The 25,069-nt window shown below is 51.6% G+C and overlaps 1 protein-coding gene across 2 annotated transcripts; it reads right to left on the bottom strand.

The window, feature by feature from the left end:
• Nucleotides 1-358: 358 nt before the first annotated feature.
• On the bottom strand, nucleotides 359-24,109 carry FBLIM1 (filamin binding LIM protein 1). Of its 2 annotated transcripts, XM_055419293.2 has the most exons (10): nucleotides 24,033-24,085; nucleotides 21,665-21,953; nucleotides 19,629-19,684; nucleotides 18,926-19,195; nucleotides 13,789-13,979; nucleotides 12,848-12,965; nucleotides 11,190-11,359; nucleotides 7,949-8,127; nucleotides 6,048-6,165; nucleotides 359-1,809 (listed from the first exon to the last, which is right to left on the bottom strand). In XM_055419293.2, the coding sequence occupies exons 4-10, from the start codon at nucleotides 19,173-19,175 to the stop codon at nucleotides 1,696-1,698; spliced, it is 1,140 nt and encodes a 379-aa protein (XP_055275268.1). In that variant the 5' UTR covers nucleotides 19,176-19,195; nucleotides 19,629-19,684; nucleotides 21,665-21,953; nucleotides 24,033-24,085; the 3' UTR covers nucleotides 359-1,695. The 2 variants fall into 2 exon arrangements, with proteins under 2 accessions (XP_055275268.1, XP_055275266.1); XM_055419291.2 differs by lacking the exon at nucleotides 21,665-21,953 and having other exon boundaries at nucleotides 24,033-24,109.
• Between the last annotated feature and the right edge of the window lie 960 nt (nucleotides 24,110-25,069).

Genomic DNA, 25,069 nt, shown 5'->3' with positions numbered 1-25,069 from the left:
CCCCAGTTTGGGACAGAGGGTACAGGTACTTGGTGGCCATTCATGTCACACTGGGGACTTCCCTGGTGCCTCAGTTGGTAAAGAACTTGCCTGCCAATGCAGGAGACTCAAGAGATGCAGGTTTGATGCCTGGGTTGGGAAGATTCCCCTGGAGATGGAAATGGCAACCTGCACCAGTATTCTTGTCTGGAAAATTCCATGGACAGAAATGCCTGGAGAGCTACAGTGCAGGGGGTTGCAGAGTCAGACACAACTGAGCACACACACACACATGCACACAGAGCAGATGTCCTGAGATTTTTCTGATGTTATTAAGCAAAGGCCAGCATTTACGAGGTGAGATCTTATTTGAAACACAGACAAAGTTTGAATAGTTATGCATTTATTTTCATGTATAACTAGCACATCAACATGTGACTGTGTGGATATACTGCTTAGTCGGTAAGTGAGTAAAAAGAAAAAGGACGTTGAGTTAAAGAAAATATTAAGGAAGTGAAAGAACAGGAGGTCCTCATATGATAAAAATTGTGGAGGTTATGGGAATGCCTGGAGTTTGGGACTCACTGCTCTAAGCTTCGGGCAAGAAGCTCTGCTCTGGTCTGAAGCCGTTAAGGGGCCCTACACAGAAACCCTCCAGATACCTGGAGCTCCGAGAATCCTAAGAGCATGTGGTACATTGAGACGACCCTAGGGAGGAAAGCACCTTTTGCTTCATGTGTTCATGCCCTACAAAATATCTTAGAAGTTACAAAGCAGCAAGTGATTTTTTCTTAAAAGGGAAAAAAATCTTAGAGGTGTGGCTTTGAGTGGGCAGTGGTCACAGGGCAGCCTGGGCTGAAGGGCCCAAGCAGGGGATGGGGGACACCCCTGATACTGTCTTGGAGGAGTGTGTGTGTGTGTGTGTGTGTGAGCACAGCCCCCATCAAGGCTGCAGGAGGAACAACCAAGGGCTCCTGTGCTCCACTCCCTGGCAAACAACAGGCACTTAATCTGTATCTGCAGAATCACACGGGAGGAGGTGCCAGAAGGCAGGTGGAGGAGTTGCTGACATCGTCCTTGGGTGTCAGCGTGTCACCCTTTGCTCCTGCCGCTGCTGTGCAGGTTCATGCCTGGGCCTGAGCCCCATGTCAACACGGCCCCAAGGTGGGAAGTCCGTGCCACCAGGAGGGTCACTTACCTATATTTATAAACAATGGAAGGTATTTCCCCACCTTCCCCCAAAATCCAAAGTATGTTTCTCATCATTTAACCTTCAAATGTTAAAATTAGTGCTTTTTAAAGGACTCTGGGGTTGTACTCTAATAGCTCAGCACCCTCAGAGCACATGGATCACTGCTATAGACACAGGGTGCCCGCTGGAGACTCACCCAACTGACCCCTGGAAATGGAGGTCGAGGCCAGTGCTCAAGAGAGGCCAGAGCAGTGGAGGTGGGACTCCCGGGCATGACGTTCACAGTACGAAAACCTTCTGGTGCCCAGAGGAGAAAAGGAATCGCTGAGAGTCTGAAGGGTGCTCTGAGCTGGGAGGAGGCCAGGGCTCAGCGGCCGAAGTGATGGGCGGAGCTGCAAGCTGGTCCCTTTGTGTGGCTTGGAAGGAAAGCATGCCAGAACAGGTCGGGAAGGGACACAAATTAGGGAAGGGGCCCCGACAAGCAGGGCTAGTGTGCAGCCGCAGCCCCGGGCCTGAGGGTGCCCTCAGCAGCACCCCGCAGCACTCCGCTTCACGTGGCATGGCTTGCAGAAGAGACGGTTGTTCAGTGGGTAGCAGCCCTGATCCGTGGGCTCCACAGACAGGAGGACCCTGCAGTCCTGTGGGAACAAGACACATGTGGATGGACCCAGGCCCGAGCCCTGCAGCGTGGAGCCTGAGACCCTAGGCCTGAGCCCTGCAGCGCGGAGCCCAAGCAGGTGGGACTTGCCAGCATCCATGGAGGAAATTAACGGAATCACCCAAGAGAAGAATCCAGGACACTGGGAGAAGAGGGGACCCTTTGGTGGAGAAGCCCCCTAAGGTATCATGGAAAAGGCTGGAAGGGTCTTAAAAGCCCTCTCTGAGATCAAGTGAGGGATGGCATCCACTTCAGGTCACAGCTGGTTCCACAGCTAGGACAGGACTGGGTTTTCAGGCTCAGAGTCCAGGGGTCTTTTTCTGGTTCCACTGTTAATACAGCTTCAACACTGGCACAAACCTTCATTTTTCCAACTTTTAAATCCCCAAAAGATTTTAGAATGAGGATGGGGACTTGGGGCCCAGACTTTGCTAAATTTACCATTTTGCCACAAGCCTGCACCTCATCTGGGGCTCACCTGGGCACATGCAGGAAATAACAAGAATGATGAACATCCAGAGACCCGCTCGGGGCACGGCTGGTGTTCCCTAGAGCCACACGGATGAGACCAGAAAGGCTGATCTTAGAGACAACTCAGGAGTCCCAGCCATCCTGATCCAGCTCCGCCAGCCGGGGAGAGCGCCCTCATGTGTCTCTTCCCTGGAATTGCACCTTGAGTCTCTCAAGGTGACTCTGGGCTATTTAATGCCAGGATCTGTGCTATTCCCAACAGCCTCTTGTTTGGCATTCTGACAGCACCAAGCGCCAAACCTAAAGTCCCAAAGGGGCACATGTAACCTCTTCTAAATTAGAATCGAATGAAGAAACACCTCAACTATGACCAAGTCACAGAGCCTGAGAAGGAGCTTGTCAGGTGGCAGAAAGCTGTCAGACCCAGTCCAGAACTCAGGGGAAAACCACTTTGCTCACCGTCAGTTTCCTCATCTTAAATGAAGACAATAACTCCCATATCAAAAGCTCATCATTAGGATTAAATAAGGGGCTTCTCTGGTGGCTCAGACGGGAAAGAATCTGCAGCAATGCAGGAGGCCAGGATTAGATCCCTGGGTTAGGAAGATCCCCTGGAGAAGGGAATGACTATCGACTCCAGTATTCTTGCCTGGAAAATTCCAAGGACAGAGAAGCCTGGTGGGCTACAGCCCATGATGTTGCACAGTCGACATGACTGTGCAACATTTCTACTTTTCAAGGTGATGTGTATGAAAGCATTTTATATTGAAAAATACTAGCTGGGTATGAAAGCACTGTTACTCTTCTGGCAATTTTAAGAAATAACATGGACCACAAAGTAGGCAGGGACGGGGAATGCCCTGGCAGTCCATTGGTGAAGATTCTGAGCTTCCACTGCAGGGGGTGTGGGTTTGATCCCTGGTCCAGGAACAAAGATCATAGGCAGCACAGTGCAGCCAAAAAAAAGGGCAGGAATGGTGAGAAGAGTGTGGACGGCACCTTGAAACCCACTTCCCTTCCTAGAGAAACTGTACCCACATCTGCTCAGGCCACTGCGGTTGAAGCCTTAATTTCTGAAATGAGTCCAAACTCTGACTCACGGCAGTAGCCTGGGCAATGTTCCCAATAAGCTGACCAAGAAGCAGGGAGGGTTTATTGCTCACCATCTAGGCCCACGGAAATGCCAGTCGCCACTGGACCTAATGTGGGCTATGGCAGGGATAACAGCATCTGAATTTCACCGCTGTTCTTTCAAGATGTGTTATCAGCCGAACTTTGAACTATAACCAACATGTCAACATAATTATGAAGCAGTGTGTCAACTTCTTGATTAAACTCTCAGGTCACTCTCAGTGAAAATGGCTTCTTGGCTCCAGACCTCTGCTTAAATGTGAGTGAATAAATGTTTGGAATCTCACTGGCTGATTATGAGATTTGCTCTGTTACAAACTATTACATATAGGATGGATCAACATGGTCTATTGTACAGCACAGAGAACTATATTCAACATTCTGTGATAAACCATAAAGGAAAGTGAAAAGTGAAAGTGAAGTCACTCAGTCGTGTCCAACTCTTTGAGACCCCATGGACTGTAGCCTACCAGGCTCCTCCATCCACGGAATTTCTAGGCAAAACAATGAAAAAGAATATACATATGTATAACTGAATCACTTTGCTGTACACCAGAAACTAACACAGCACTATAAATCAACTATACATCAATTAAAATTAAAAAAAAAAAGAAAGAGATTTGCTTTTTGAGTCCCCACTTAGGAGATACCTTTGTCATCATCACCAAAACATCAGTGACATGAGGAAGACAGGAAGAGATAAGGGTGGATTCTTAGAGCCTGCCCGGCAGGACTGACTATATAATTTGCAGAGTTTGGGGCAAAATGAAAACGCAGAGTCCCTTATTCAAAAATGAAGAATTAAAAAAAATGACAGCAGAGCTTCAAAGCAAACAGAGGATCCTTCTGAGTGTGAGGCCTGTGCGGCTCTCCAGGCATTTCTTGCTGGAACTGCTGTACCAGCTTCTAACCAGCCTCCCCACCTCAGCCTCCCTACTCCCTGCATGCAGCCTGAGGCTGACTCCTTAGCTTGGCACCTGGGGCCCTTTTCTTCTCTCTGGCCTCACTCTATATCCAGCAGTCTACACTCCAGACACACCTAGAAACTTTTACTTCCTCCAATTCTTCAGGCCGTTTGTAGGATTTCACAGGCCCTTGCCTCTTTCTGGACTTCCTTTCCCCCTTGGACTATGCAGCAAACTTCTACTCATCCTGCAAAACCCAGGTTAAGCACGGCCTCCTCTACAAGTGCCTTTGAGGGCTTCTCTGGTGGCTCAGAGGTAAAGAATCTGCCTGCCAATGCAGGAGACATGGGTTCGAGCCTTGATCTGGGAAGATCCCACATGCCTCAGAGCAACTGAGCCACAACTACTGAGCCTGTGCTCTAGAGCTGGGGAACTGAAAGTACTGAGCCCACACAGCCTAGAATATCCAACTAGAGAAGCCGCTGCAATGAGAAGCCCGTGCACCGCAAATGGAGAGTAGCCCCCACTTCCACAACTAGAGGAAAACCTGTGCAGCCAGGAAGACCCAGCAGAGACGAAAATAATTTAGTCAGTAAAATTAAGTAAGAGTGCTTGACTGTACCAATCTTGATCACTTGACTTAATTTACTGCCTTCTTTGCCACAAAGCAGGTTTATACATGCTCTTTCATAGCACCTTAAAAGGACATCAGTGGTGTGGGTCTGCCCAGCATTCCTTTTGTCCTTCCTATGGTTGTATCACGGCTTCCCTGGCGCTCAGGGGGCTTTCAGTTGGCTCAGTGGTGAAGAATCCTCCTGCCAATGCAGGAGACACAGGAGATGCAGGTTTGATCCCTGGGTTGGGAAGATCCCCTAGGAGGAGGAAATGGATACCTACTTCTGTATTCTTGCCTGGAAAATTCTCTGGAATCTGGCGAGCAACAGTCCATGGATTTGAAGAGAGTTAGACATGACTGAGTGACTGAGCATGTACAAAATCAATCCCCATGGTTTCATACAGTGCTGCCTCCCTGGCCCCAGAGATTATCAATAAGAGCCCCTGGCCACTGATTGATCCAGAATGGGCCATGTGATCCAAGTTGGGTGAATCAGAGGTCTTGGGACTGTATGGGATCACTGGATGGGGTTTCTAAGTTGGAAGGATGTAAACCTGAGCCAACCGTGCATCTCCTGCCCCACAGAGAATGCCAGGACACAGCGAGAGAAAATGAAGCAAACACTTGCAGAAAGGCAGAACCAAGAGATGGAGAAAAAGCCCTATATCCTTTGATGTCATCAATGACATCACCACCAAGAACCTTCCTGTTAAGATCTCCTTTCTTGTAGAAAGCAGGGTGAGTTTGGTTTCTATCATTAACTCAAAGACTACACTTGTAGTTATTTCCATTCTCATTTGTCTCTGCTATTAGACAGCTTGGGCTAACGATTTTCTTCTTTTTGGCCGCACCGTGTAGCAAGTGGGGTCTTAGTTCCCCAACCAGGGATCGAACCTGCACCACTTGCGTTGGAAGCTCAGCGTCTTAATCACAGGACCGCCAGGGAAGTCTTGGATGGTGAGCAATTTGAGATCAGAGCCCTCACCTGGACTTGTCTCTGCCCAGGGTCTGGCACACAGCAGGCTCTCAACAGGGCTCATGTGGTGATCGGACTGGCCCAGCTACATCTAATTAAATCAGCACTGTTCCACTCACCTCACACCGGTAGCAATTCTCATGGAAGTTTCTTCCCATGCACTCAATTTTGAAGGCATCCTTCCCATCTCGGGGGATGATGGGATTCTCACAGATGCTGCACACCGGGGCGAACTTCCTAGAGAAAGAAACCCAAGCTCAGGAGGCGGTCACACCCACGACCGCAGAAATGAGCTGTCAGAACCCAGGCTGGCTCTGGTTCACACCCACGACTGCAGAAATTCACTGTTGGAACCTGGGCTGGCTCTGGTTCACCTCCCAGAGCTATTTGGATTTGTTGCTATGTGACTACACCTGGAGCTACAACCACAAACGCCTATTTCTTCCTGGCAGGAGCAAATGGAGAGACCTGGGTAATTAGACCCAGCTTCCCAGGGTATAATTAGCCCAAGGGAAGGAAGTAACTGGGAAGCAGAGAAATCTCATGTGTGTGTTTTGGGTCAACCCATTTCACTGGTCTTGTATCACAGATCACTGCTTTTTCTTCTTTCCTTTTCTGCTAGGAGCTTCTGTCTCTCCCGTTGGGCAATGATGGACAAGGCCTCTTGGACATGTGTGTCACCATTGCTCCATACGGGTCTAGCTACGAGGGGAGGCACTGCGGTCTGCGGATAGACAGCAAGGCCCTGAAGTCAGTTGGACGGGGTTTGAAGCAGCTTCCGTACTTACTATCAGGGAGACTTAGGTACAGTGAGTCCCCTACATACAAATGATTTCTGTTCCAAGAGTGAGTTCGTAACTCCAACAAAGTTATCCAACTAACACAGTCAGTTATAGAATATTATAATAGGTTTATAATACTTTTCACACAAATATGTACCTTAAAAACAAACACAAAAATAGGGAAAACATTTTTTAATCTTATGGCACAGCACCTTGAAAAGTACAGTAGTACATACAACAGCTGGCCTGCAGGGGCTGGCATCAAGTGAAGAGGCAAAAAGAGTTACTGAACAGAGGAGGGAGAAGAGGCAGGGGTGGTAGAGCTGAAGGACCGTCAGCAACAGGAGGCGGAGCGCAGGCTGCAGTTTCACTCCTCCCTGACGACGCACAGGGTCTGGGGCCTTGCTGGAATCAGATGCACGTCCGCATCTTTGAAGGTTCGTATGTAGGAGACTCACTGTACCTATGCACTGCGTGTCTCAGTTTCCACATTTGCCAAAACAGAACCTTTAATAGTGCCTGCCTGTACTAACAGTTTTGAGATTAAATGGCCTGACCCAAGTGGAGTTGCTCAAAGAGTTAGCTACATAAAAAGGAACAGAAGTGGGTCATCTGTAGTGATGTGGATGAACCTAGAGTCTGCCACACAGAGTGAAGTGGGTCGGAAAGGGAAAAACAAGTAGCGTGTATTAACAAATATATACGGAATCTAGAAAAGTGGTACAGATGGACCTGTCTGCAGGGCAGGAAGAGAGACGCAGATGTAGAGAACGGAATTGTGGACACAGCGGAGGAAGGAGAGGGTGGGGTGAATCGCAAGAGGAACACTGCCATACAGACACTGCCACGTGTAACACGGCCAGCTGGAGGGGACGCTAGGGCATCGCACAGGGAGCTCGGCTTGGGGCGCTGCGATGACCTCGCGGGGTGGGATGCGGTGGTGGGAGGGAGACTTCAGAGGGAGGGGTGTATATATACATATGGCTGATTCACATTGTTGTACAGCAGAAACACAACACTGTATAGCAATGGTACTCCAATTTAAAAAAAAGGTGTTAGCGGCCAGCAGGTGGTCACTCAGACACAGGGTATGTAGAACGGGCAGTGGTGGCTTCTGCAGGCCCAGAGATGGCAGGATGGCTCTGACCCAGCCTCCAGCACTCAGGCTCCACAACGCCATCCCACCTGAGCCCCATGCAGTCCTCCACGCCCCACCGGCGTGCGGTCCCCTCTCATACCTGTAGAAGTCGTCCAGGCAGTACACCTCATTCTGACTGTCCAGGGCAAAGCTCTCATCCCCAATGCACCGGGCGCAGGTCACACACGTGAAGCAGGAGGGGTGGAAGGCCTGGCCTAGGGCCCGGATGATGTGTTCCCGGACAACCTCGCCACACTTGCCACACTTCTCCAAGGTGTCCTGGGACAGAAGGCCACCGCCTCAGAGCCAGCCCGTGGATGTGCCCCCTTCAAGCCACCAGGGGCACTGGACCAGCTACCCACAGGGGCCCAGGAGGCATGGGTATGGGAGAGGTGCTCACATTCATGCAATCGGAACACTAACTGCTACCCCTAAACCTCCACGTTGCTTACAGGGGATCAAGTTTGGCCCTGTAGCCCTGGTTTACAGTGAGAAACCCTGCCATGAAGCTATGAATGCATCTTTTTTTTGTGATCAGGAAATGCTCGAGAACAGGGTCCACGAGGGTCCATAGGAAAAATTTCTCTAAAGCTTCAGAATCAGTAAAAGGTATTCCCAGAGGAACTGTCATGCTTTTTATCTTATGGATGATAAATCTTGAAACTTACCACTTTCCATTTGGCTACCTGGAAGTTTATAGTCTGATTTCATGCTCCACTTTTAGGAATGAGTATAAGGGTCTTTCACATATTTTTGGAGTACTAACTTTCCTTGGATCTCACCTTACTTTCTATCTTGATTTCCTCTGTTTTATCAATTTATTTGATATCTCATGGTATTATGTGTGCATGTCAAATTGCTTCAGTTGTGTCCGGTTCTTTGTGACCCTAAGGACTGTGGCCCGCCAGGCTCCTCCGGCCATGGGATTCTCCAGGCAAGAATACTGGAGTGGGTTGCCAGGCTCTCCTCCAGGGGATCTTCCCGATCCAGGGATCTCACCTTCTTATGTCTCCTGCATTGGTAGGCGGATACTTTACCACTAGCACCACCCGGGAAGCCTTCTCATAGTATTATATGTGTCCTTAAAAATCTTTTTGTGTTATTGTGGTAAGAATACCTAATATGAAATCTACCCTCTTAATGAAGTTTTAAGTGTACAACGTTATTACTGATTACAGTTATTATGTGCATTCTTTTTTTTTTTTTTTAAGTATTTATTTATTTGGCTGCACTGGGTCGTGATTGCAGCATCTGGGATGTAGTTCCCCAACCAGAGATCAAACCTGGGCCTCCTGCACTGGAAGCATGGAATCTGGGCCACTGGACCACCAGGGAAGTCTATATGTGCGTTCTTACGAGCTACCTCAAATCCCTTCTGGAATGAGGTGGGATGACGGAGGGAGAAAGGAGAGAGAAGGAGACAGAAAGGGGTAGGTATTACTGAGGCAGAGCAGAGGGCATCCCGCTAACTCACCCACCTCTTCTCCTGCATGTCTCTTCCCCTTCCTGGCTGTGCTCCTGTTCATCTTAACTTGATTTCCTCTGGACAGATGTGTCAGGTAGGGCAGCATTTCCTGCTTCCCCCCGTTACTGGCTGCTGAAGGCCCTCCTGGCTGCTCTCAGCGAAAACCCCACCCTCACCCCTTCTCCCCACCACTGCTTCACCCCTGCCTGGATCCAACCTGGGGAAGGGCATAAGCACATCAGAGGAGTCACACAGGTGGAGTCAGAGGGTCAGGGTGGGACGGCCTGGCTCCTCTCCTCCCATAGCACCTCACTGCCTGGGATCAGGTCATTCTGGGTTTTCTAAACAGTCCCGACTCCAAATGTTCTAACCCTTCAAATCAGTAGTTTTCAGACTTCAGTGTATAAAAGGATCACTCGAGAGACTTGTTAAAAATGCAGAATGCCAGGCGTCACCAATCTTTGAGGACAAGGTGAGGTTGACTGCACCCCCAGGTCTGTATACCACACAGAGAAACGCCACCACGCGCCACTGGAGAGCTAGCAATTCCAGTACCTTGGCATCCAAACTAGTGCTTCCAGACTACACGTGGTACCCAGAGATGTCCCATCACAGCTCACATGGGAACCTCGTGGCTCTAGGTAAGGGACTGGCAAGACCACAAGCAGGGTCCAGAACCAGCCAGGGCCGGGGCAGGTCACCAGCTCCACCACTGACCAGGGTGTGACAGTGTGACAGGCTGAATGATGCCCCAAAGGTATCTAGGTCCTAAGACCTGGAGCCTGTGACTACCTGGCACGGCAAAAGAGACTTTGCAGGGAATTCCCAGGTGGTCCAGTGGTAAGGACTCAGCACTCCCATGTGGTGCAGTACAGCCAAAAAAAAAAAAAAAGACTTTGCGGGTGTGATTGAGTTAAGGATCTTGGGATGGGGAGACTCATAGGCTTAGAGAATGAACTTTTTTTTTTTGGCCATGCCATACAGTATGTGGGATCTTAGTTCCCCAACCAGGTATTGCACCCATGCCCCGAATTGGAAGCTCGAAGTCTTAATAAATGGATTGCCAGGAAAGTCCCTAGAGAATGAACTTAAGTTTCCCGGGGGGAAGGGACAGTTAGGGAGGGAGTTTGGGGTGGACATGTACACACCTGCCATATTTAAGATGGATAACCAACAAATACAGCACAGGGAACGCTGCTCAATGTTTATGTGGCAGCCTGGATGGCCAGGGGGTCTGGGGGGAACAGATACATGAACATGTGCAACTGAGTCCCTTTGCTGTTCACCTGAAACTATCACAACTTCGTTAACCGACTACACTCTAATACAAAACAAAAAGCTAAAAGAAAAAAGAAGAGACTTTGCAGGTGTGACTGAGCTAAGGATCTTGGGATGGGGAGATCAACTTGGGTTTTGCAGGTGGGCCCCAAATGTCATCAAGAGGATCTTTAAAAGAGGAAGGCGGAGGGAGACCTGACACAGAGAGAAAAGAGAAACTGATGCAAGCTGCCACACTGCTGACTTTGAAGATGGACAAAGGAGCCAAGAAATGCAGCTTTTGGAAGCTGGAAAAGGTGAGAATGGAATTATCCCCTAAAGCCTCCGGAGGGAGGAAAACACTGATTCTAACTCAGTGAAACTGGTTTTGGACCTTGGACCTCCAGAATTATAAGAGAATAAGTGTGTATCGTTTGAAGTCACCAAGTTTGTGGTCATTGGTTACAGCAGCCATGGGAAATGCACACACCTTGGCCGAGTTCCTCTCCAAGCCTCAGCTTCCTCATCTGTAAAATGGGTCACTAGCGCCTACCTCCGCAGATCGTTGTGGGAAAAGATATACTCAATGCTGGCACCTGGGGAACAGCCCTGGGCTTACCTGGTAGCAGGGTTCACAGAGGGGCCGCCCATCCTTCTGGTAGAAGCTCTGCCCGGCCAGCTGGCGGCGGCAGACACGGCACGTGAAGCACTGGGCATGGTACTGCCTCTTCATGGCCTCTACGGCCAGCTCTCGGGGGGACACAGTCTTGTGGCAGAAGGCACAGATGTCTAGGGTAGAGGAAACACAGGCTGTGATCCGACCAGCCTGGGAGAACTGTACCCAGTTACCACCCAGGACCGATCTAGAACCCCTAGAGGCTGTAAGCACAGCCTCAGCTCATGGGGAGGATCATGAGGAACACTAAGAAGGAAGGTGAGTGGCCTTTCAAAGGCTAAAATCAAGGTGCTTCCCTGGCGGTACAGCGGTTAAGACTCTGTGCTTCAAATGCTGGGGCTTGGGTTCAACCCCTGGTGGGGAAACTAAGATCTCACATGCCACACAGTGTGGCCAAAAAAAAAGAAAAAGCTAAAATTCAAACAGGTAGTATTAGGACAAATGAGTTGCCATCTGCAAAAAAATCAACACAAGACAGACAGCTCCATCGTGACAGCTTACACCCAGCTAATTCCAAATGTAGCAAAGATTCAGATGTGGAAAGGGAAACTGTAAGAACACTGGAAGAAGTCAGAGAAGAATTACTTTATAACCTGGGACTACAGGAGGCCTTGGTACGTGGTAGGCACTTAATAGCCATTTATTAAATGAGTAACAGTACTGGAGACGCTGTGAGCAGATGGGCACTCTGACGCCATCGGTGGGAGTGTAGATGGGGATGACCAAGAAGGACAACTTGGCAAAAATACCACAGTGCCTCCTCTTCCAGGAATTTATCTCACGAACTTGCACATGGGCAAAATGACTAGGTGCAAGGCAATTCACTCAGCATGGCCACCTGAGCACCTGTCCACAGGCAGCCAGTTAAATGCATGTAGTCAGGCCCAGCTAAGGAATACTATGCAGCTGTGAAAAACAAGAAAACTCCTTATGTTCCGATGTTGAATGAGTTCTAAGACTGAACGAAGAAAAGAAAGCAAAGTGCATAGCAGCGCAGAGCTTGCTCCTATTTGTGAGGAAGGATATATTTGTATCTGCTTGCATATGCATAAGATACCTCTTAAAGGATATGCACCAGATATTAACAGATTGTCTATCTGGAATGTGCCTTTCTGTGCCTTTTATTTATTCTTTAAAAAATTTGTCTCTATTTATTTGGCCATGCAGGGTCTTAGATGTGGCATGCAAGATCTTTAGCTGCAGCTTTCAAACTCTCAGTTCCGGCATAGGCAATCAAGTTCCCTGACCAGAGACTGAACCTGGGCTGTCTGCATCAGGAATGCCGTCTTAGGCCCTGGGCCACCAGAGAGGTTCCTTGTGCTTTTTCTTTTGTACTATTTAACGGTGTTATGTATTCAAAAACTTAAAATAGTGAAAAAATTCAAGGCATTTTTGCCATCATGGTAAGTTTTGCAGATCAATATTTAAATGGATTTTAGTTATAAAGGAAAAAAAGGTTAAGGCAGTAAAAATAAAAATGCCTCACAACTGTAAGGCCCATTACTGCACTGTGAGCTGGTCCCTGTCCCCCCTTGCCCCTGCAAGTCCATGCTGGCCCCATGAGGGCCCCAGTGGGCCACACAGACTCTTTCCGGCCATACCTGTGGAGGCCTCTCTCTCAGGGAAGCCCACAGGCTCTTCGGGAGGGGGCGGCAGCTCCTCCTCTGCGGGCTTGAGATGACTGGGCCGAGGCTGCAGTGGAGGCCCCTCCACCAGGGCCTGTGGGGAGAGGGGAGAAGAGTCATCCAATAGGGACACCACACAGTTCTGCCCCTCATCTGGTGGCACCAGGCACAATTAGCCCCCTCTCCTTTAATAGTTTTTATTTTTGGCTGTGCCTGGTCCCTGTTGCTGTCTGGGCTTTTCTCTAGCTGTAGGGAGTGGGGGCTACTCTAGTTGCAGTGAGTGGGCCTCTCATTGTGACAGCCCCTCCTGCTGCAGAGCCCAGGCTCTAAGGCCCCAATACCTGTGGTGCAGGGCTTAGCTGTCCTGTGGCATGTGGGATCCTCCTGAACCAAGGATCTCACACACTGGCAGGCAGATTCTTCACTGCTGAGCCACCAGGAAAGCACCCCCTCCCATGAACCCCCTGGTACAGAGGCCTAAACTGAAGCCTGCTCTCTCATCTCCTAGATCTGGGTCCCTTTACCCAGTGAATGCTACTTCCTTCTGCTTCTAAGGAATCTCCTGGAGTCATGGTTTCCCTTGGCCTGGAACCCTCCTATGTCTACAATGCCCCTGTCAAGGGCAAAGGATTAGAGATGGGTTTCCTCTGCAGGATGAAGGATTTAGATTAGATGCAGGGGAATGTCCTCCTCAGAGCTGATGGAAGCACTGAGTGGAAAGGCTGTGGCATCCCTTCCCCAGGGATCTTGAAAAACACATCCAACTCTTACCAGTCTGAAAGAGCTTTGAAGAGGGCCTGCCCTCGAGTAGAAGGGAAATAACAACCTCCAGGCTTAAAATCTTGAAAGCCCCTGCCCCCTAACCCTCCCTCCTTTGACCCGTGGAGCTCCATCAGGTACCAGGGGGTTGGCAATACCTGTGGCGGGGGTGGGGGAGGGGGCAGGTGCAACTGCTCTAAGTCTGAAATGAGTGATGCCCCCATCGCGGAGGGGGGCTCTTCGTCAGGAGGGGGCAGGTCCGCTGGAGGGGGCGGAGGCGGAGGTGGGAGGAGGTCCAGGTCTGGAAGTGCATTGCCAACGTCCAGGGGCGGAGGAGGAAGCGAACACCCTGAAACCAGAGGGAGCTGACAGTTGGCCAGAGTCTCCACAGGCGCAGAGAGGAGGTGACACTTACCCAGGAGGCCGGGCAGCATGGTGGCTGAGGGCTCAGGTCCAGTGTCACCCAGACCTGGGTTCCAGCTCTGACTCCACCACTGATGTGCTGGGTGTCCTTAAGCAGGAAACCATCTCTCTGAGCCTCAGTTTGTTCAAATGGAACGTGGGTCTCAATTGCTTAGGGTGGTTCATGAGGATTAAGTAAAATGATGCAGGTAAGCGTTTGGCATTTGGTCCAGGCTCAGAAAACAGTGGCTGCCAAAGCCTTTTATAACAAGCTTCCCCCCGCGGGGTGCCGGAGCACTGGAAACCCCATGAGAAGGGCCTTGTTCAAATGTAAGCAAAACCAGCCCCTAAGACGGTGGTTCTCAAGGTGTCACTCCTGGACCGGCAGCAGTGGCATCACCTGGGACCTTGTTAGAAACGCAGCTTCTCAGCCCATCACAGAATCAGCGTCTGCAGAATCAGACGCTCTGGGGCAGCGCCTGGTCATGGGGTGTTCTGGAAGCCCTCCAGTGACACTGACGCCACTCAAGGTTGGGAACCACTGCCTAGTTACATAACAGATGGATGTAACGACCATCAGGTGCTGAAAGTATCAAGGGGATGACAGTCGGTAGGGAATTTTCCAGAGAAGCTGCTCAACTATCACCATCACCACCCGAACCCACCGATAACCCCCAGCAGACATCAGTGGTCTTCTGACTTGTGTCACGTATCAGAAGAGACGGGCCGCATTGATGAAATGTCCTTACCAAAGAAACACAAAAACCAAAGGAATTCCCTGGAGGGCCAGTGGCTAGGGCTCCATGATTCCACTGCAGGGGACACAGGTTCAATCCCTGCTTGGGGAGCTAAGATCCTGTGTGCAGCACAGTGTGGCCAAAAAAAAAAAAAGTGAGGGGGAGAGGGATAAGTTAGATGAAACCACACAGGGACCCAAAAGAACCAATCAGCATACAGGACATTCTACAGAAATGTACTGTTTCTGCAAGAAATTCAGGGCATGGAGAGATCAAGAGAGGGGACGTCCCTAGAATTAAGAGGTTTATATAATGTACAGATCTGTGATGTCCAGTACAGAAGCCACCAGCCACATGTGGCTATTGAGATGTGCTTAGTACTAAAAAGAAGAATGTAAAATATCTCATTGATAAAAGTAATATCTTTTTACTTTTTTCAGCATGGATACTAGAAAAATTTCAATTACAGAAGAGGTTTGCATCTGTGACTTGCATGATATTTTATTGGCCAGCACTGCTATGGATCTCACTTGGGTTCTGATTTCAAAGGATTAATCATCTCATTTAATTCCCCTCATTTTGCAGATGAGGGAAAGCATGTCAATTATGGACAGACCATTAGATAATCCTACGGCATTCCTGTTGATTTTGTTATATATTGTTCGGACTTGAGTTTATGTAAGAAAACAACCATTCTTTCTGTATGTAAGAATGTGGGGCTGAAATGACTTGATTACTGGCATTTCCCTTAAATACTTCACGAGAGGGAAATAAAAAGGGAACAGGTGAAACAAATGTGGCCAAATTTCAGTAATTGCTGCAACCGGATGTGGGATTTGCAGGGCTCCCTGTACTGTTTTCCCTGTTGTTTGTTGTTTAATTACTAAATTGTGTCTGACTCTTACACTCATGATAATGTAACCTCCACCCCTCCAGGTTGTCCTGACAAGGGGCTGCCCAGCCCCCTAGGATTCCTCCCGGAACTCCAACTGGAGCAGTCAGGAGAGAAACCACAGTGCAGGAGTGTCCACTGCCACACTCGGGGTGAGTGCTATTAACAGTGCCCTGGGAGAAAGAGCATGGAGGTACTCCGCCCACCTCCTATCATGAAGGTATGAGGTCGGCCAGGCTCCAGCGAGGTCAGACTGCCCTACATCAGACTGTCCTAAACACCTAGGGAAAGCAGACAGAAAGGGTTTGAAGCCCGGCTGCCTGAAGACCTGGGCTCTGGTCCCATTTCCTGCATGTTCACTGAGGCACCTCTCTGGCTTCAGGTTTCCCACCCATTCGACAAAGATAAGCCCTCTCTGTCTCTCAAGGGCTGTACAGATGAAAAGCTTGTTCTAGACCTCTGAGTTGGCCCCAGAATCACCTAGAGGCTTTCCCAAAAGCCAAAGGATGGGCCCCACCCCAGCGCTTCAGATTCAGCAGGTTTGGAGTAAGCTTTGGGAATTAACATTTTTGAAATGACACTGAATTTACACTAGGATTTACATTTCCCAGGTGATGCCGATGCTGCAGGTTCAAAGGCCACACTTTGAGAACTACTCATCTGCAAGTCTCACCTGCTGACCAGATACTCATTCTCTAAGTGTGGTCCCCAGGCCAGAGCACCAGAGTTACCTGGAAACATGTAAGGAATACAAATTCTTGGGCCCCACCGCAGACTTGCTGAATCAGGAAGGCCCAGGGTGGGGCTCAGCTGGCTGGGTTGGAACAAGCCCCCAGGAGATGCTGAGGCTGCTAAAGTATGAGAATCTGTGCTCCATGAGCTGACTGAGTCAAGAACCAGGTCACTGAGAGACAGCAGAAGCACCAGGGCCTCTCCCAAATGCCTGAGGTTCTCGACATTTGGCTGTGAAGGGCGGGCAGGTCCCAGCCAGGGCAGGAATTCAAGAGAGGGAGAGGGGAGACTTCTGCCAGGATGAAAGGGTTCAAGAAATGCTGATGGGTTCCTGAGGGGACAGGGCTTCCCTTGTGACTCTGGTAAAGAATTTGCCCGCGATGCGGGAGACCTGGGTTGGATCTCTGAGTTGGGAAGATCCTCTGCAGAAGGGAAAGGCTACCCACTCCAATATTCTGGCTTGGAGAATTCCATGGACTATATAGTTTATGGGGTGGCAAAAAGTCAGACATGACTGAGTGACTTTCATTCATTCATTCCTGAGGGGACAAGCATAGGTCAGGTGTCAGATGACAGCCTGCTGTAGAGCTGGCTTTAAGCAGAAGGTAGGTCCCCAGAGCCCACCTCTGTGTTTTGTGGTCAGATTTATGACCTCTGCTCACCTAGAACTTCTTAGTCCAAGCAGAGCTGAGCCCCAAGATTGGCAAGTTAGTCAGCAACATGGCTAACCAGCCACTGTAAGTCTAGCCCCCAACTGAGGAAGGTCTGTCAGCTTTTACAACAACACTCCCAGGATCTTCTGCCTATAATTCCGATAAGTCATGAAGACATCCCAAAGTTTTGGCATTTTGGTATCTAAACTCTATTTCCTAGGCTCCTCCTCTCCTACCCAGAAGGAACATAATTTTTTTTTCATTGGATCAATGTTCCGAGGTGTGAATTTTGGTCATCATGGTCCAAGTTCTTCTATACGAAACTTCCCTGGTGATCCAGTCGTTAGGACTCAGGGCGTTCACTGCCAGGGCTTTGATTCCACCCCTGGTTGGGGAACTAAGATGCCCCAAGCTGAGGTATGGTCGAAAAGAAAAACAAGAAGTAGCAGGAGGATGTTCTTGGCATGTGTCATTAGGAAGGGAAGATCAGTTTAGGAGGCTGTATTATAATGAAGAAGCGTGTTATACGAATAGCCATGTGCTCTTATGTATGTCCACGTGTGGTCCCTTCTCCCTCCTGTGTCTGGCTTCCTATAACCGACATTTCCTTTTGGTCTCTGGGGCTTCCCTGGTGACCAGACGGTAAAGAATCCACCTGCAACCCAGGAGATCCAGGTTTGAACCCTGGGTCAGGAAGATCCCCTGGAGAAGGGAATGGATACCTACTCTAGTATTCTTGCCTGGAGAATCCCATGGACAGAGGAGCCTGGTGGGCTACAATTCATGGGGTTGCAAAGAGTCAGTCACCACTGGGCAACTAACACTTTTACTTTTTCACTTTCTGGCCTTAAGGTGGTTTCCATGGTGATGGATGCAGGAAGCTTCCTTAGCCTCACTCTGGAACAGCAGGACACCTGACTACGCAACTGAGGACTCCCACACTAAGCATCTCAATGCCTCCTTGTTCCAGCTGGTGCCCTTCAGACGAGCAGCTGCCTCGGGCCCCGATGTCATCCTCCTTCCTTGTTTCTCTCCAATAGCTGAGACTTCACACCACGTTTGCTCTTGTTGTTCAGTTGCTAAGTCGTGTCAGACTCTTTGTGACCCCATGGACTGTAGCCTGCCAGGCTTCTCTGTCCAGGATTTCCCAGGCAAGAATACTGGAGTAAGGTCGACATTTCCTTCTCTAGGGGATCTTCCCAGACCAGGGATCGAACCCATGTCTCCTGAATTCACAGGCAGATTCTACCACTGAGCCATCAGGGAAGCCCCTTCACATCACATACATGACCAAATTTCCATCCTCCAGAGGAAGAAACTGAAGTTTAAGGAAGGAAACAGCTTGCCTAAGATCACACAGCAAGTGAATGCAGAGCTCAACAGAGAACAAAACTACCTCTCAGTTCCTTCAAATTACCAAATTCATCCCTGCCTCAGGGTCTTTGCACTAACTGTTCCCATTTCCCTTCTAGGTCTATAGTGTCCTTTAAGTCTTAACTGAGCTGAGCTATTACCTTCTTGGAGAAGCCATCCTGATTAACCCATAAAAAGTTGCACCTCCCCAACTCTTTACTGTGTTCAATTCTGAAATAGTATTTGTGTCTTTCTGATAGGATATTTTATGTTTTTACTATGTTTCCCCACTAGGATGTAAGTTTTATCCCCAGTGTCTGGCTCCGAATAATAAACAGGTATTCAGCACTTTCTACAAGGCAGGTCCTGGGAGCAACACTTTCCATGTGTTAACTCATCTAATCCTCACGAGGACCCTTTGAGGTGGTTACTAGCATTATTTCCATTTTACAGATTGAGAAACTGAGGAACATAGGGGTTAAGTGACCTGCCAAAATCTCCCTCTCCAGTGCCCTCACCCTCTTACCTCCATTGGAAAGCTGAGGTGGAACAGCTGGCCCTGGGGCTGCAGCCCTGCCAGGGGGCATCCAGGAACGGAGCTTTCCCACTGAGCCAGCTCCGGGTGTCTTCGTGGGGGCAGGAGATTCCCAGGGGCGGCCAGGCCGGGCCTCACAAGCTGCTCGCCTCACCTCCTCAACCACAGCCTCATCTCGACGTGGGGGCACCAGGGTGATAAAGACAGACGAGGCGACCCTCTTCTCAGGCTTGGAGGCCATTGTTTCAGCTCCTGGTGGGGCTGGGGACAGAGTGGGGCTCAGGCTTGGACAGGGTTTAGGGCATGGCAGGAGTGTGGAAGGCAGGGGCGCTTTACCTGGACACCAGACACCCCCAGGGCAGGGAGCCTCCCTCCCCCAACAAGACAGGAGCAGCCACCCCACGGTGCCAGCATCCCACCCAGTCACAAAAGGGGTGGTGGATGGTCCCCCAGGGAAGGGCAGGTGCCCACCAGGTGACCTGGCCACATTAGGGGACCCAGCAGTCCTGACTGCCCGTCCTCCAACCCACACACCTGGTTGAACAAAGGGCAGCCCTGCCCTGCTCACCTCACCAATGATTAATTTCCCTCCTCCAAGGAGCGTGAGGGAGGGGCCGCTCCTCCAGCTCCCCACCCTCGGCACTACTGACTGCCAGGCCCAGGCGAGGGCCGCACCCCAAACTACCTTCCTCACCTGGGATCTGGATTTTCCTAGGAAAGCTGAGGTCCCCAACGTTCAGGCCAGCTCCACTAGGGGAGGGAGACAGGGTGAATCAACGGTTAGAACATCAGCGCTGGATTCCAGGAGGCAAAGGGGACAGATTAACCATCAGAGCCACTGTTTACCAAGGCCTATCCTGGGCCAGCCCTGCCCTAAGCACTTTCCGCCCATTAACTCACACACCTCCCACAGCTGCGGCGGGAGAAGCACTGTTACCATCCCCGTCTTACAGATGAGGAAGCCCAGAGGAAGAAGTGGAAGTCATTCATTCAGGGTCATGCAGCAGGGAACTTGGGATCTGAATCCGGAGTCCATGCTCTTGGCCACCCAGCTCTTCTGCCCTCTTCCAGCCCAGCTCACAAACCAGCATCCTGTGCTCGGCCATCTGCCTCCACATCCAATCAAGTCTTGATCCTGTGGCCAGAATCTCTCCTGCTCTCATCTCCAAAGTCATGCCCTGGTTCAGGCACAGGGGTGAGTGCCTCAAGCATCTCCAATTCTGCCTCTGGAGTGATCTTTCTGGAGCATCAATCTGTTTCTTCTCTACTCAAAAGCCTTCCATGGCTCAGTACTACCTTTAAAATAAAGTCCAAATTCCCCTGGCCTCAACCAATTTTTGACCACCTTAGACCACTCACCCTTACTCTCCCTTACTTGCTCTGGCATGTTCCTACCATCTGTCTTTCCTGCCCAGTGCAGGGTAAATTCCAGTTTTTCCTTAGAAGCCCAGCACAAACATCACCTCCTCCCTGAAGCCTCCCCTGATTTCCTACTTGAGGGTAGTTGTCTACTCCACAGGGCAATGACAGCCCATCACAGGCCACACTGGCTCACCATTATCATGTCTGCCCGCTCCCTGGAAGTGACCTCATATGCTTTCAACTGCGTCTGTGGTCTTTGCATGACCAAAGTCCAGCTCACAGGAGACATCAAAGCATGAATCTGGGAGCAGGGCAGCATCGGGGCCAGGGAGAGCGCACTTTCCTTCTCTCAGGTGCTTCCTGCCAAGAGTAGGCTCTGGGGCCAGGGATGAGGTGGGGTCATGGGGTGGGGCAAGTTGTCCACACTCAGCTCCAGAGTTCTTACTGGGCACCCAGGGCTTGTGCCCAGGGAAGGGAATTGTCCTTTTTCTACCTTATTCTCCATATGGGCCACCCTGACTCAGCCCCAAAGGCCGGCCCACAGGGACCCTAATGACCTGGAGCCTGAGTGGCCATTCAAAGGCCTCCCTCCACCGGCCACTGTGGACTCCTGGAGACTGATAGAGAATAGTAATAATATACGCTCCTAAATTCCCTTTAAATTGCTTTATCTTTGATTAAAACGTGTAGCTCATTCTGATAATAAAATATCTGTTCTGAAAAAGAAACCAATTTAGGAATAAAGCTTGTAAAGTACTTCTCTTCTATATCCTGTTTTGTAAGTGATGTTTGGAAGTACATACACCTCTGTTGGCAGTCCTCGGTTTCACACTTTGTTACAAGTTTAAGTATCTATTTTTGCAAACAAGTTTCAGAGTGCATCTAAGGTTTAAATACAAGAACAAGGGCACCCACTGATAAAGTGCTTGCCGTGTGCCAGGCACTGTAGCCAGTGCTTACTGAGCCTTCAAAGTCCCATAATTCTTGGGACTTCCCTGGCAGTCCAGTGGTTAAGACTCCATGCTCCCAATGCAGGGGGCGTGGATTCAATCCCTGGTCGGGGAACTAAAAATCCCATGCACCCTTCCTGCACAGCACAGCCAAAATAATAATAATTATAAAACAATACATTAAAAAGACACTTAATTCTTAGCACAGATTGCTATGCCCCCACTTCACTTTTTAAAATATTTATTTGGCTGCAGTGAGTCTTAGTTGCAGCCTGCATGGTGTGTTGCAGGGCGTGTGGGATGAACCGCGGGCCCCCAGCATCGAAAGGATGGAGTTTTAGCCACTGGACCACCAGGCAAGTCCTGCCCCCACTGTATAGATGAGGCCAGGTGAGGCCCCAAGCAAGAGGTTGGCGACCTGGAATTCTAACAGAGCAGGATCCAACAAGGCTATGGTTTTTCCCGTGGTCATGTATGGATGTGAGAGTTGGACTGTGAAGAAAGCTGATCGCCGAAGAATTGATGCTTTCGAACTGTGGTGCTGGAGAAGACTCTTGAGAGTCCCTTGGACTGCAAGGAGATCCAACCAGTCCATTCTAAAGGAGATCAATCCTGTGTATTCACCGGAAGGACTGATGCTAAAGCTGAAACTCCAATACTTTGGCCACCTCATGCGACGAGTTGACTCACTGGAAAAGACTCTGATGCTGGGAGGGATTGGGGGCGGGAGGAGACGGGGACGACAGAGAAAGAGATGGTTGGATGGCATCACCGACTCAATGGACATGAGTTTGAGTGAACTCCGGGAGTAGGTGATGGACAGGGAGGCCTGGCGTGCTGTGATTCATGGGGTCACAAAGAGTCAGACACGACTGAGTGACTGAACTGAACTGAACTGAGGATCCAACCAGGAAGTCCATGGGGTATCCTTGGGCCTGAGAGATCACATTTTTTCTCCCCTGGATGATTCAGGGTGGGTCAGGGTAGGGAGGCAAAATCTCCAGGCCTGTTCTTACACAGAATGGCTCAATCCAGACCAACTATCAGATGGCCAGTAAACTCTGGGCTCATCCCTGGAGGCTGCAGAGGGTGCCTTCTCTGCCTCCCTCCCATCCTGCCCTGAACCCCACCCCACCCCAACACACCCCTCCGGGAAATCAGATCTGCTGACTTCTCAGACAATGTCCAGGACGAACGTCCCAGACGAACATCTGAAGCCAGATGTTCACAGCTGGGCTGCCCTCCCCCCCATCCCCAGGCCTATTCCTTCCCTGCGCTTCCAACAGGGACTTCAGGCCCCAGGAGAAGGGGCCGAGCTAGGGATTTTTCAAAGCCCTGTCAGTCAGACCCGAGCAGGAAAGGGAGCCAAGGCTCCCCTTGGGTCCCAATGCCCCCCAGGTCACCCTGGAGTGAGGGTGTGTGAGAAAGCTCCCTGCGGGGTGGCCTCCCAGCCAGCTGAGCCCCAGGGGACCCTCGGCCGCCACCCTTCCTCCCCCAGAGGACCAAAGTGAGATCCAGTTGTGTAAGCGGAGAAAGTGGAAACAAAGGGAAGGAAAGTCATTTCCTGTTAAGAGGAAGGAAGGAGGCTGAGATCCAGCCACCCACCCAGCCCGGCTTTAGGTTGCAGCCCAGGGCAGGGGCAGGGCTGGCTGACCTGGAGGGCCTCCAGGGATGGGGGTAGTCCCCCACCATGCCCTCTGTCCCTGGTCCTACTCCTCCCAAACCCTCTGGGACCACCTCTAAGCTGTGCTCTTCAGTACTCCGAGAGAGCAGCCTAGGCTTGGTTGGGAGTTAAATTGCAGACAGTGGGAGTGAAACTGAGACCCCTCTCCCGGCCTCGCAGCCTGGGACAGAAGGGCCTCTCCCTCTCTCCCACCCCAGGGAAAGTGGAGGAGGCCCACAGGGCTGAGTCCATCCCCAACCCCACCTCTTTCCTCCTGGGCCACCCTAAGCAGGTCACTGAACCTCTCTGGGCCTCTGTTATTTCAGAGTGGAAATAATGAGGTCTTTCTGGAAGGGTGGCTGAGACGATAAAAGCAGAGGGGGTGCTCAAGATCTCGGTACTGGGTAGGTGCCAAGAGAAAGCCGGGTGGTTATTCAGTACCTCACGCAAGAGGCGGAACCCCTGGGGGGCCTGAGAAGACCAGGACTTGGCTTCAATCAATGTGAAGAACTGGGATCTGGGCGCTGCCCAGTCGCTCCAAGCGGTCCTCAGAATCTGGGCTGGAGGAGGACTCAGGCCAGGGTGCCCCAGGCACACACCCCGGGGATAGCTCAGTCCCACCCCTTCCCAGCACCACTCCCCAGAGGATATGAGGCCCAGAGAGGGGCAGTTCCGCGGCCCCTCCTGCCCCTCGCCTAACCCCGGCTGGGGAAAGGGGCCCGGAGCTTCCCGGACCTTCGGAAACCCGGCGCCCTCCCGCAGCACCCAGGCGGGGCGGCTGGCCCGGTCACGGTGGGGCGCCGGCGGGGACTTTAATTCGATCCATGTGCGGGACGCTGTCCTCTTTGTGCGGGAGCTTCCGCCCTGCTTCCATCCCTTCTCCCCGCGTGCCGCTCCGGGGCAGGGACACCCGCGCTACCTCCAGACCTGCCCACCCTCCGCTCGGGGAACAGAGACCCGCACCCCGGCCCCCGGCCCGCGGGCCCCCCGGGAGCGCCGGAGCTGGGGTCCGGGCCGGGGAGCAGGGTCGCGCGCCGGCCAGGGGCTGCCCGCGCTGTCACCTGTGTGCAGCCGGGGGCGCGGACGGCAGGACGGGACCCCCACCCCACCCCGCTCCGCTTACCTGGGCCGCCCGCGCCCCCGGCGGCTCCGGCCGGTCACCCGATCGAGCAGAGCCAGGAGCGGCGGCGCCTCCCGCCCTCCGCCCTCCCCGCCCCCTCGGCTCCCTCCGCCCCGCCGCCCCGGCCGCCTTACCATAAAAGGTGAAGCTTGGGGGCGGGGGCCCGGGATTCCCGCCGGGCGGAAGCGGCCCCTACCTGCCCCCCCCCAACCTGCCCGGCCGCGCCCCGCGCCGCCCCCTCCCCGCTCCCTTTGTTCCCTCGACCCCTCCTCCCTTCCCCTTGGCCCAGGCCTGGAGGGTGGGCGGCCTCCTCGGGTGCCCACTCTCCTCGTCCTTTGTGAACCCAAAGTGGTCCTCCCCCAACCCCCTCCCCGAGGTCACCCGGGGTGGTGGCCCCACCAGTTTGGCCTGGGATCTCCCAAGGTCTTAAGGGTCAGGTGGGACCTGGATTCCGCGGACATTCACTAATCCTGTGACACTAGGCAGTCACTCCACCTTCCTGAGCCTCAGTTCCTTCGCCTCTAAAATGGGGCTAATGACCTGTCTGGACCCTAACGCCTTCTGCACGTGGGTCCCAGAGTCCTGGGGGACAGGGTCCTCCAGGAAGCCTGGTAGACAGGGCCTCGCTGGCAATCAGGTCACCTGGTTTGCCACGCTGGGCCCGGTATCTGACTCCTCCACTGGTCCAGCCTCCTGCTCCCCCGTCCCCCAAACCTGGAATGGGGAGGGAGAAACCCAGCCTGGGCTCTGGGGCAGGAGATGGAGCCTGGATGGGCCGCCTGAGTCCCTGGAGGCCCAGGGAACATTGCTGGGAAAAGGAATCTGGGTCTGATTCAGAGGCAAACAGATTGTTCTTTTGATTAAAGCCACAGTGGCGGAGGCCAGAGGAGTGCTGGACCCAGTGCCATCTGCAGGGAGGCCAGGCAGGGTCTGGTTCTCCTCTGTGGGGCCAAAGCTGCAGTCACGCTGCTGGCCGGAGGGCTCTGGGACTTTTCTTGGGGGGTCATGCTTCTGGGGTCTGGTCGGGGGGCCGCTGAACA

The sequence above is a fragment of the Moschus berezovskii genome, chromosome 17, assembly GCF_049115385.1.
Source record: "Moschus berezovskii isolate FMDL1 chromosome 17, NW_MosBer_1.0, whole genome shotgun sequence".
Taxonomy (NCBI): Eukaryota; Metazoa; Chordata; class Mammalia; order Artiodactyla; family Moschidae; genus Moschus; species Moschus berezovskii.
This window is presented reverse-complemented; position numbering and strand designations above follow the sequence as displayed.